Source organism: Lagenorhynchus albirostris, chromosome 8 (assembly GCF_949774975.1).
Source record: "Lagenorhynchus albirostris chromosome 8, mLagAlb1.1, whole genome shotgun sequence".
Taxonomy (NCBI): Eukaryota; Metazoa; Chordata; class Mammalia; order Artiodactyla; family Delphinidae; genus Lagenorhynchus; species Lagenorhynchus albirostris.
The window spans coordinates 103,076,423-103,089,712 of NC_083102.1; the positions used below are offsets into that span (position 1 = coordinate 103,076,423).

General features: G+C 46.0%; 1 protein-coding gene across 7 annotated transcripts in view; it reads left to right on the top strand.

The window, feature by feature from the left end:
• Positions 1 to 13,290, top strand: part of COBL (cordon-bleu WH2 repeat protein) — a 260,231-nt gene that overhangs the window by 187,406 nt on the left and 59,535 nt on the right. For 6 of the 7 annotated variants that reach the window (XM_060157507.1, XM_060157506.1, XM_060157508.1 and 3 more), the window contains 2 exons: positions 8,865 to 9,003; positions 11,882 to 12,052. In XM_060157507.1, the coding sequence (XP_060013490.1) occupies positions 8,865 to 9,003; positions 11,882 to 12,052 (310 nt within the window). The remainder of the gene's footprint in view (positions 1 to 8,864; positions 9,004 to 11,881; positions 12,053 to 13,290) is intronic. The other variant, XM_060157511.1, reaches the window with a different exon arrangement.

Genomic DNA, 13,290 nt, shown 5'->3' on the forward strand with positions numbered 1-13,290 from the left:
CGTGAGCCATGGCCACTGAGCCTGTGCATCTGGAGCCTGTGCTCCGCAACGGGAGAGGCCACAACAGTGAGAGGCCCACGTACCACAATAAAATAAAATAAAATAAAATAAAAGTGTGAAAAAGTAAGCCAGGAAACTCCATTAAAATAATAGGGACTTTTAGATTTTGAAATCAAGAAGCCCTTTCTTAGTATGGCACAGGGTTAGAAACAGAAAAAGAAGGGGGCACCTGACAGATTGAATTAGATAAACTTTCACATTCCAAAAAAAGTAAAAAAAAGCAGAACATTAAAAGGCCATAAGGAACTAGGGAAAATATTCACAACATATTTGTATTTCACATACATATTTATATTATTAAGAAAAGGCTAACACCACAGTTGACAGAAAAAGCTTAATGGATAGAACTACAAATTCTTTCTCTCACACAGACAAAAGTAAACATTAAAAAATCATTTTAATCATTAAAAATGCTAATCCTAGCATTTAAAGAATCTCAATTTAAAAAGTTATTAGGCATTAGAGAAATGCAAATCAAAACTACAATGAGGTATCACCTCACACCAGTCAGAATGGGCATCATCAAAAAATCTACAAACAATAAATGCTGGAGAGGGTGTGGAGAACAGGGAACCCTCTTGCACTGTTGGTGGGAATGTAAATTGATACAGCCACTATGGAGAACAGTATGGAGGTTCCTTAAAAAACTAAAAATAGAACTACCATACAACCCAGCAATCCTGCTACTGGGCATATACCCTGAGAAAACCATAATTCAAAAAGAGTCATGTACCATGATGTTCATTGCAGCACTATTTACAATAGCCAAGACATGGAAGCAACCTAAGTGTCCATTGACAAATGAATGGGTAAAGAAGATGTAGCATATATATACAATGGAATATTACTCAGCCATAAAAAGAACCAAAATTGAGTTATTTGTAGTGAGGTAGATGGACCTAGAGTCTGTCATATAGAGTGAAGTAAGTAAGAAAAAGAAAAACAAATACCGTATGCTAACACATATATATGGAATCTAAAAAAAAAAAAAAAAGGTTCTGAAGAACCTAGGGGCAGGACAGGAATAAAGAATATTTGAAAGAGCAATGAATTGGAAATAACAGAAATGTCAAACCTTGAGGACAGGTAAATATGGGTGGTCCATGCAGGGGTGGGCCCTTCCCGTCCTCAGGACTTTGGAGAGATCCGCACCCAACAATGGACAGCATCACAGGAGAATAGAGCAGTTGTCATCAAGAGAGCATGTCCTCATTTTTGTAAATATTCGCATATATAGATACACAGAAAACACACTGAGGGGACACACATCAAGCTGAACAGAGGTTATCTTTTGGGGCTACAGGTGAGGTAGGAGTTTCACTTAGTGCTTTATATGCCCCTTTATTATTTGAACTGTTTTTAGTGCGCATATGTGACTTTCATTTGTCAGAGTAAAAACAATAGAGTATTTTCATTTTGCACAACACAGAAGTGAGAATACAGGGCCAGGGCTGTGTTGTGCTTACAGGCTCTCATATTTGTCAATTCCTTCCATAACATGCTCCATTTATATAAAATGCCTGCTTCATTCTGTCTTGTGTTCAACAAACATTTGATTCCTAAAGCGCAAAAGCCCTAGGCTAGGAATTGTGGAAGTTCAGAGACTAATAAGTCATGCCCTTTACTGTGCAGAGCTCCCAGGCTAACAGGGGAGCTGGGCATGGCAGCAGTGAGCTCAAACCAAGGGAGGGGCAGCTAAGGATGGTCCTCCGAGTAATGGTCCCCTCCTGCATCCGGGCAGGAAGAGGGGCTGACTAACTGCCACCTGCACTTCTGGGGTCTCCTCTGAGAAGGAGCATTAAAGAGCGAGGGAGATTTCAGCAGGGGCAGAAGATTGATAGAAGCGTTGGGGAAGGAAGGGCATTCCAGGCTGAAGGAGCAGCTTGAGGAAAGGCAAGACAGCAGGGACCCAGTAGAGCACAGTCAAGCCCACATGAGCCATCCGTTCAATGGGGCTGAAAGAAATGCCCCTGGTTTTCCTTCTTTCACTTCTGTGTGCCTGGTGCCTAGCATGGAGCTCGGTACCAAGTACCCATGTGCTTGGAAGGATGGATGGATGGATGGATGGATGGTTGGATGGATGGATGGTTGGATGGACAAATGGATGGATGGAGGAATGCATGGAGGAAAGAATGAACTAAAGAACAAATGAACACATAAGTCGATGCAAAGTGCTGAAAACCATACTTATTTTATTTTATAACATAGACAGACCCTCAAATCTAGTGATGGGTCTCCTGTAGCTAAACGCTTGAAACCTAGAGGAATATGTCCACTTCCTCCAAGAATAATGTGAAAATGTGTATGCGTGTAGGTGAGAACTATAAAGGAGCGTGGAAAATAAACACACACACACACACGCATATACACAGACACCACACACACACACACACACACACACTGTCATTCAGTCACTTTTGATTATGTTCCTACCAAGTGCTTCACCCTGAGCAAGGTTCAGAAGCCCAAGTGGGGACAGTGGCCCTGGGTTTCATGGTAAGAGTCCTACTCAATCTCTTTACATCAGCACTTCCCTTACCTCTTAAACAATTTTCTGAGTCTAGTCACATTACACGTGACCGACACAATGAGATTCAGAGACCAAAGCAGCCACCGTGGAACGGATGCTTTCTAAAAAAAAACCAAGATATCCAGGGCTCTGGTTCTGCCATTGGGGAACGCTTCCTGGCTACTGGTCACCAGAGGGGATGGAGGGTAAAAGCAGCCCTGCCTAACCAAAAGTGGCCACGGCATGTCCTGGTTCTAAGAAGGAAAACAGTGGTAGGTACAAGTTCTGGAACGTCAGCAGGACTAGGTTTCAAGTGCTCCTCAAGGATGTGCTAAAGATAGGCGTTGGGCCTTACAGTAAAGCACAGGCTGGCTTCTGATGTATCCAGCAGGTGGATACTGTGCCACGTGGAACAGTGAGGATTCCTCGGGCTTTAGCTGCTTATGGAATCCTAGGAGTGGACATTTCTACTCAAAACTGAAGGAGTTATTTCTTCCACACCTGAGGAGGATGGTTTAAACCAGTGTCGAATCTCCACTCTGCCCACTTGTTAGCTGTCTGACCTTGGGCAAGTAATCTTCTACAAGCTTTAATTTCTTCCTTTGTAAAACAGAGGTAGTGAAATTACCTCGCTGAGGTAGTCGTACGAGATACTGTTGGCACCCTTAGTAAATGTTTAATAAATCTCCGTTGCTGCCCATGTTAACAATATTTTCTAGAAGTCTGTAAATACATCCACCAGAACACTTTTGTTTAAACACCTTAAACTAACAAAAGCTGCAGAAAAAAACTTTTGCCCATTAGATCGTGTCTTGATTGGAGTCTCAGACTTTGCCAAAACACTTAGCAAAGACATTACCTTAATTGATCAGAAATAGCCGTGTGCCGGGAAAACACAGCGTCTCCAGCCATTGTTTGTCGAGTGGCTGTGATTATCTCTGGGAAAGTGACAGCCAGGGGCAAAGCTGGGCTGTCTTGGCAAAGGCTTGAGGGTCTTGATGTTTCTCCAAATCTTGTAACAAGGAGTGAGCCAGAACTTTCTTTCAACGGGTAAAACTGCTTTTCCAAGCTGGTGAGCCAGAATTGCTTCCGTGATCCATTTGTTTCTTCAATTCTCTCCCACTTGACGTTGGCACTCGGCAGAATCCGGAGCACGTCATTATTATACAGACGTCAGTGCGAGCTTAGCGGGCGCTGATCAACCAGCGTGAACTCACAGAGGAAACCACGTCCCCACGTCAGCCCCCAATTACAGCTCTTGGCGATGTCTCCAGCCAAAAGAAGATCATGTAATGTTATAGAATTCTCTCTCCTTCATTCGATGGTAGACATCAGTGTGAGGTCAGGAACTTCATCTGTCTTTGAATCCACGGTCATTCCTGTCACAGCATAAGGAGTCAACAGTGGCTTGTTGGTTAATGGAAAGAGCAAGTGAACAAATGATGAAGTCTCTCACCATCTTTTAAGACGAGATTGAGAAACGTGTACAAGAAAATAATACAGGCAGGCAGATGCATAGCATTTGAGCGTCATGATGAATGAATGGACGGATGTTACCCCTGAACGAAGAAACCCAGGTACCAGAGCCAAGGCTCTCTGCCTTTCAACATCATCATCCGCAGACGGACAAAAGGGGGAGACGGGATTATGACAGGTGGAGATAAGAGCAGGCGGCCCACCCCTGACCAGGGTCCCCCCCGAGCAGGGTATCCCAAGAGCTCATCCACACACCCCCTGGGCAGCCAGGCCCCAGTGAGAACGAAGGACCAGAGTAGTGTGCAGATACTAACAGAAAAGTGGAAAGCTTTGACAACCATTTATTTCAAAAAATCCTGGTGACTTTGATCCCGAGCTCAGTGCGAGGTAACCACGTGACGAGGATTCTTAACACTGGGAAACAGTTTTTGAATCTGATCTTCCTCCAGCCTTACATGTTCCTTACCTCAGAGGTTGCAGTCAAGAAATGTATTAGAAACTCAAAAAAGGAAAAGAAGAGAAAGAAAAAGACATATGGGAAAGATAAAGGAGGTCTACAAAGTTTAATCTGTCATAGCCAAAACCACAGTCTTAATATCCCACCAAAGAAAGAGGGGCTGAATTGAATGAACTGTGGCTGGAGGAATCCATGCAGTACTGGGCAGCCTTTAAAAGCTATGGGAAAACGTGGCTGATGGAACGAGCTAGTCTAGCTCTCTCCTCTCAAAACCCCATTAAAATGAATAAAAAGCATTAGTCCACGACGGCAAAGAGAAGGGGAGAAGGAACAAGGACGGTTGTCAGTAGACACTTGGAACTAGAATGAGTTGATGGTGCTAAATTCCTGGCAGAGCAGAAGAAGTTGAGAGGTGCAGGCCGGGTGGAGAGGCCATCAGAAGAGGCCCGGCCTCCACGAGGCTCAGGACAGTGGGTGCGAATCCTCTGCACAGCAGTGGGCAGGAGAGCTACTGACCAAGGACGGGCTGTCTGGCTGGGAAGCAGCAAGGCCTCCAGGCCCCACCCTGCCATGGGCAGCCGCAGGTCTGCCCATGAGCTCCAGACAAGAAAGAAGGAGAGAGACTGACTCTAGGACGTCAGGGAGCCCTGAAGCCCAGCGCTACATGAGAGCCCAGGCCTTCCCACTGGACCCTACTCTGCAAGGCCAGCTGCCACCTGCAGGCAGGAGGTTGGAAGAGAGGATCCTACCAATATGGATATTTGGGGGTCCCCCAGTGAGCTCACCAGATCTCTTCCCAGGTGCCCACACGGAATCCCATGAGTGTCCACAGACCCTGTCCACAGAAACACACTTAATTAGGATCAGTTGGCCAAGCATCACCAGAAACTGAGGCAAGGTCAGGATGTGACGGACAAGAGGCCAGGACAAAGAGAGAAAAAAGGAACTTGGAGAAAAAGTGTGTATAACAAAAGAAAATGGAAATAAAGACACTTCGTATTGAGTTATAGTTGATTTACAATGTTGTGTTAGTTTCAGGTGTACGGCAAAGTGATTCAGTTATATATATTTTTTCCAGATTCTTTTCCCATATAAGTTATTACAAAATATTGAGTATAGTTCCCTTGTTGTTTATCTATTTTATATATAGTAGTGTGTGTACGTTACTCCCAAATTCCTACTTTATCCCTCCCCACCACCTTTCCCCTTTGGTAACTGTAAGTTTCTTTTCTATGTCTGTGAGTCTATTTCTGTTTCGTAAATAAGTTCATTTGTATCATTTTCTTAGATTTCCACATATAAGCAATATCATATGATATTTGTCTTTCTCTAACTTACTTCACTTAGTATGACAATCTCTAGGTCCATCCATGTTGCTGCAAATGGCATTATTTCATTCTTTTTTACGGCTGAGTAGAAAGACATATTTTTAAAGATATAAATTAGCCTCAGAGAGAAAAGAGAAGAGAATGTATCCAGGAAACATACATGAAGCTATTTCAAAATATATGTAACAAGAAAGAGCACTTGGAAATTAAAAATATAGTAACCGAAAATTTAAAAGCCAGAAGAGTTGGATAATGAAATAAAGGGCATTTCTAAGAAAGGAGGGAAAAATGTTAATTAGTCAAGAATATTCAAATATGACACAAATGAACCCATCTGTGAAACAGAAACAGACGCAAAGACATAGAGAACAGACTTGTCGTTGCCCAGGGGATGGGCAGGGAGAGGGGTGGCCTGGGAGTTTGGAATTAGCAGATGCAAACTAGTATATATAGGATGGATAAACAACAAGGTCCTACTGTATAGCACGGGAAAATATATTCAGTATCCTCTGATAAGCCATAATGGAAAAAGAACATAAAAAAGAATGTATATATAACTGAATCACTTTGCTGTCCGGCAGAAATTAACACATTGTAAATCAACTGTATTTCAATTAAAACAAAGACTATTGAAGAAAAATTGATTTAGAACTTTCAGCGTTCAACTAATTGGAATCCAGAAAGAAAGGAGAAAAGAGAAGGAAGAAAAAAATCTTTGAGGAGGAGTACTAGAACATTCTGCAGAATCGCAGGATGTAGAGATGGCCGGGGTCCGTGGATGACCCAGCAGAGGGTGAAAGCAGCCTCACCCAGGGCATGGCAGGATGGTCCAGGGCTCAAGGAGTGAGAAGATGCTCAAGCCTGTGGAAGGAAGGAAGACAGCCAGCCAGCCTGGGGTTGGGATGGGGGCGGGTGTCCCCACTGCAGGGTTGCAGGCTGGAAGACAGTGGAGTGAGAGCCGAGCATCCTGAGAGAGCTTTCCGGTGTGGACCTCACAGGTACCATGCTGACTGCTCAGTGTACGAGAACACAAACATTTTTAGGTTTTCAAGATCTCAGAATTTTACCCCATACGCATCTTGTCTCAGAAAGCTGGTAGAAAGTGCACCCCTAAAATGAAGAAGTGAATTTTAAAAAGGCGTAGGACCCAGGAAGCAAAGGATAAAAAATCTGGGCAAAGGAATTTCCAGGAAACTCAGTGAGAAGAAAAAGTAAGAAGACAAATCAGTTATCAAGTTCACAGCAAACGAAAGTTCATCTAGGAAGAAAATGTAGTCAACATACACATATGTCTCGGCCGCAGAAAGTTGCTCTTGAAGAAAATTTCTGTTTTCATAATTATAATATCTATTATAACTATATGGATAACTAAATAGTGAATGTTAATTTGAATATTGTGCTCTAACTTTTTTTCAAAGACTGGGGAGGAAAAGTATGTGTGGGGTCGTGTGTCTGTGTGCATGCCTGCGTCTCAAAGAACTTCTGGAGTAGGAAGCCAAAATCTAACAGGGGAAAAGTCAAGAGACAGCAGAATAAGCTCTTTATGTAGAAAAACGGAGTAAATGCTGGATGAAAAGTAGTTTGAAGTGGCTGCTGTTGGAGTGGGCTAGGAGCTGTGGGTTTGACTCTAAGCCTTGTGGAACTGTTTGCCTTTTCTTGTCCATGTTTTTCATAAAACATGGAATTTTAAAGGTATAGGAGGTGGTTATAATGTATTGTGGTAGAAGGATAGAAAAAATATGACTTTTAAAAGGAAACAGAAAGACCAGAAAAAGTGTATGCCAATTGTTAGGAGTTAACCGAGTGTCAATTAAGGGATTTTTTTCTTCCTTTTATAATAAAAAAAAAAATTGCAATAGATATGTATTACTGATGAAGTTGTAAAAGACCTTTTACACACACACACACACACACACACACACACACACACACACACACACACACACACACACACACACACACACCCCCACCAGGTCCAGCCCAGCAGAGGAGGTTCCCCTCCTTGGGAGGAGGAGACACGCTCTCCATCCACTGTGAACCTGAGCTGATAAACCAAGGAGCTCCAAGAGAAGGACTCGAGGCCCAGCAGGTGGTGTTGGCAGCACCCCTCCCAGGACGAGCGTTTGAAGGACCAGGGCCTCCTTGGGCTTGGAGGTCCGAGGCTGCTGTAAGCCCCCCAGGGCAGGAACCAAGCGCAGGCATCTTGCCGGCCCTTGCACATCCTCTGCAGGTGGCGCAGTGCTCTTTCCATGCAGTCCCATCGGAGGGTGGAGGCAGGAAAGCTTCGTCTGTAGTGCAGAGGAGAGGAACAGTTTGCGCTCTTTCGGGAACAGAGACCTGGAATCAGTGAATCCAGCCTTGCAGACAGAACGGATTTCCCCTTCAACAGTGAGACCTGCTCGATCCTAACAAGCCGCCGTTAGAAGCTGTGCATCTGTCACTGTTGAGTCTCCCAGAGGAGCTGGGTTTCCGTGCTGGGTGGGAGCGTGGTGTCCCATATGCCTGCGTCCCGTGGGCTGGCAAATCCATTGCGGTTCTGGGTGCGGGGCGGTCGGCCTGTGGACAGTTGCTACCCTGGCTGAAGGGGCAGGAGAGCGAGAGAAAGGCCAAGGGTAAGGCCAGAGATGCCCTTTGTCCTTCCTCTGCAGGGGCCCTTGGTAAAGCTTCCAGAAGGAATAGTTCTTCTTTGCATTTAAGTGAGAGCTCAGGATCCCCTTTCTCATAGGTATGCTGAGGAGAGACTTCCAAGTCTTATGATTTGCCTGGAGCCCCTAGGAAATACGGGGCAGAGCCCCCGCCCCCTGCCACCTAGGGGTCTTGGGGGGCATCTCTGAGCATCCCCGGACCCCCTCAGGGCCACTCCCAGGCAACCAGCAAGCCCTCACACCCATATGCCTCCACCACCTGCCCAGGAGCCCCAGAAAGGGGACCGGCAACCTACCAGCCCTCCTCGGGGTACCCGTCACGCCGGCCAGCTCCCTCACGTGCACAGCCACCCTCACGCTGACCGTTTGTCCTCCCTTGTGCTTCGCAGGTGTCTCTGGGGTCACAGATGGACTTACAGAAGAAGAAGAGGCGTGCACCAGCTCCCCCTGCACCCCAGCCCCCGCCGTCCAGCCCGCTGGTGCCCCCCCGCACGGAGGGCAGGGAGGAGGACAGGAAGGGCAGGACGGGTGAGTGATGGCGTCCCCGCGCCTCTGGATGCTTGGCCTGCATCTCAGCGCTGCTTCTCACCCCTGCCCTGGCTTCCTCCGCGATGGCATTAACTCGGAAAGCATTTAGGCTAAAGAAAGAAAGTCTGGAAATGAACGGCTGTGAGTCAAGGACATCCTACAGGCATAGTTTCTGGGGGTGGCGCGGGCGTTGAGAAGGTGGGAAAGGCGTGCTGGTCAAGAGGCTCGGGAGAGTGCGAGTGATGGAGAGCTGGTGAGTGTGGCTGGGGGACGGCGCCTCCCTGACCGAAGGGGGTGAGTCCCAGGATGGCGCCCACGGATGCTGGTGTGGAAGACGTCTCGACCGCAGGGCGTTTATACAATAGGTCATGTGACAACAGTTCAGTCATCTTTTGAGCACCCTGTTTGAAATTGATCTCCACTTACAAAGCTTTCCTATATGGTATTCTTAGAGAAAAAGAGAAGCCAGAGTAAAGAGGGTGCAATCCTGGTGTCTGTGAGCAGAGACGTATTCGACCATGACACCTAGTCCCTCATGTTACAAGGGAGAGAAGAGATGGGGGTCTCTAGGTCCACCAGCCAGGGATGGCCAATTTTATTCTAAAATCATTCAGTGTTTGTTGTTTCATTTATGTAGGGACCGAGATAAGCCACTGACACAAGTGCTCCAGTCATCACAGGAGTGCCGTTCAGTCCCCCAGGCAGCCTCACATTTTGCCGTTGATCTCATGGCTGCAGCCCCCAAAGGGAAAAGACGCCCAGGGAGAAGTGGTCGCACTGTTGCTCCCTAAACCTTTCATAAGAGCTCCTTTGCTGTTGGTCAGCATTTTCCCCCGGCCAATACCTCGATTTTAATGTCTTAGCATTTCACAGACTGGGAATCGATTTTGCTAAGGAGATACAGACAATATTTCATGTCAGTCCATCATCGTTCCCAAAGGAGAAACTATCTGATTTGAAGGAAATGTGATCAGAAGCTCCTTCAAATAAACCTGGTTTTCTTTTTTTTTTTTTTTCCCCATAATGAGACTCCCATTCTGCCTTCCAAGCTTTCTCCCCACTCTTTTCATAAGTGGATGAAGAACTCAGAGTGAGAGTCCTTGTTGAAATTCTAAGACGCATCCATGGTTAGGGTAGTGTAGATGTGGTGAATCCTGCCAACCTCCAGGCCAGACAGCACATTTTAACCCCTGGAAGGACCTCCCGATTCAGCCTTGAAGGACCAAGGTCTGTGTGCAACGAGTTTGGAGAGCCTGGCCTGGGGGTGGGCAGCTGGTACTCACAGGGGTCTCAGAAAAAGAGAGAAGGGCATTTTAAAGTGAAAATGGTAGGGACAGTTCCCTCTGTAAGGAACATGCGCAAAGAGGAGGCATGCATGGTAGTAACTGCTGTGGGTCTCTCTCTGGTCCATAGACTTCTGTTTTGTGGATTAAGGAGGGGGCCAGAAGCTCCCTTCCTCCCGTCAATAACTTTGAATATTTTTTGAGGTCAGCGGTCTTGGTGGCCATTTCAAAGCAGACTTCCATCCCCATCAGAAATCCCCATGAGTTAAAAGTACAGTAATGGCACTACAGCAGAACTTTTAACCGAAGTTTTGGCTTTAGGTTAAAAGATAATAATTTTGAAAAAGTAGCCCAAACCACAACAAAATACGCTGAGCTTCTTTGTGTATTCAGACAGCTGCAGATAGAAATTGAAAATGTTTTTGGAACTTGCACTAAAGTGGTATTGCAGCCGGCTGGATTTGGGTCCTGACCGAAATTTCTTGGTAAACAAAAGGAAGCCTTCCGGTAGAGAGGGTATTCTTCTACCTGCCTTGCCCTTGGGGTTGCCTTGTCTTGTCAGGTGCTTACCTGGGCCAAGCAGACCACACTCATTCAGACACCTTGCCTTATGTGCACTTTGAGGGAGGAAATGATGTGTATACATGAGGAAATTAATATTTTTCCAAGTCTAAAGAACTATAAGCAAGAGAAGGAATAATGGATATATTTCTTGATGAAGAAATGATGTCTTAATATTTTTATTAATAGTCTGATGAAGGGCATGAAGTGTAGACTTTATTAGTTACTAGAAGATTCTAAACTTTAGAGCTTGAAGACAGTATTTTTTAAAGAAATAATCATGAGCACAGTTTATGATCCTAGTAACTCCTATCATTCGTTATATTGTCATTAACTTTCAAAAACTTTATTAGCAGAAGATAACCATTTCTATAGAAAATGGTAACTAGGTTCCCAATGTGAACAGATCAAAGAGGGCTGCTCGGTTGGTCTGAGAGGTAGACATCCCCACCCTTTCTCCAGCCCAGGATCCTTTTCAAAACAAAGTTTAAAAACCGTTACCGCGAACAATGGAAGAGGTTGATAGTATAAATGGGCTTAAAGAGGTAGATCAAATTAGGGGTTATTGGATCTGTAATAGGTAATAATAGATGTAAGCAACAAGAATAAGCTAAAAAACCTGCGAACCTGAAAAAGACTAACGTGAAGAAAAAGAGTTCCTTTGAAGCTGACAGAGCTGTTTAGGGACCTCTTAATAATGATTTCAGCCTTTAAAAATACGTGTGCCTTTCAGAAACAAATGGCAGTACATTCAAATTAACCCAAGGATAGGACCCCACGTATGTAAAATGTTAACACTTTAGAGAGGTGGGATCTGCTGCGGGGTGTGTTTGGATTTGGTTCCAGGTGTGGCTGCATTTGGTGACGGGTGAGGTTGGATTTGATGTCGGGTGAGGTTGGGCTTAGTGCAGGTGTGTCTGCATCTGGAGCTGTGAGGCTCTCGGTGTGGCTGAGTGATGGTGACGTACCTTCCGCTGGAGACAGAGGGCCTCTGGGCTTAACCTTCTGAAGTAATCCCTGTTGATTCCACGTAGGTGTCGGACGACAGGTGCCACAGAAGCCTCCCAGAGGCACTGCTCGGGGCCCCCCCCAGTTAGTGCTTCCCCCACCCCCACCCTACCCTCCTCCTGACACAGACGTGGCAGAGCCTCTCGGCTTTCCTGGGGAAGGCGCTGTTTCTGAGGCCTCGGACCTGAGACCCACACGTACGTGCCTCTCGTTTCATCTGTGTCGACGCCTCACCTCTCTGGTCTCTGGTGTCGGCGCTGGGTTTCCAGACTTTCCATTCTTGCCTGGGGATGTGTGTGCCTCTTCCCTGCAGCTTTCCTCTCTCAACGCTCAACGCAGTGTGTCCAGCTAACAGTGAATGCACTCCAAATGCCAGGCAGGTGCCCGTGAAGAATGATTTAACCCATTAATCATTCATGCTGTGGTTAGACTTAAGCCAGAATTGCATCGTGTGGGTGGAGACAGCAGCTAGGAGCAAATAAATGTCCCTCAAATTAGAACTGTCCTTGCAGTGCCCACAGGTGGCCCACTCAGCACAGCACAGCACAGCAGCGATGCGATCGTATAGGCTGTATTGCTAAGCTCGCTCAGGCCAGCTGTGAATGCCAAGGCGGCTGTGCTCCAGAGCTGGGGGGACTTGATGGACTAGAATCTTTGAACCCTACAGCCAGTGGCCAAGCTCCCGCAGAAGGGGAGACTGAGGTACCAGAAGGGGAAACAGCTTAATTTGAGTCTAGCAACAGCCACAATTAAAGGCTCATTTTGTTTCTGTTTCTTGTCACACCCTGTCTGAGATCAGGCTTTCTTCGTTGTTTCCTGGGATTTCTTTTGGACTTTAATAAGCACCATGTATAGCATTCCCACCTCCAGTTGGATATTAGCTCTGTGTAGTTCACTGTACACACACACACACGCACACACACACAGGACATCGAGCCTGCGTGCGTCCCTCCATCAGGATGCCTGAGCTGTGCTGGGCTATTGCCTTATAGAGCAGGTACCATCCAGGACTGCATTTTCCCGATGGTGAAACGTCTCTATGCATTCAGCCCGGGGAACAGCTGGCGCCCACATGAGATATGCAGCCCTCTGGTTAGGAAGTCCGTCCTTTTCCACCATCGAACCACTTGATCTTTTTCTGTCTTCTTTGGAAATGACAGCTAGCTCCCTGCCAGCTTCTGGGGAAAGAAGATAATCGTTGGATTACTTACCAACTTTCTCTAGGCAAAATAATCCTGATTCATTTGATCTCTTTTCACAAAGACTTCTTTTCCATCCTCAAAATCCGTTTGATCATCTTGACGTTGGACATGCTTCCGAATGCAAATGAAATTCGTAGGGGATTCAGAAATGGAGGATTAGACAGATGAGTCGGAAAGATGACACCGAGGCTTAGACGGCTCTGGAGCTGTGTCATTTCTGAAGAGAGTGGATT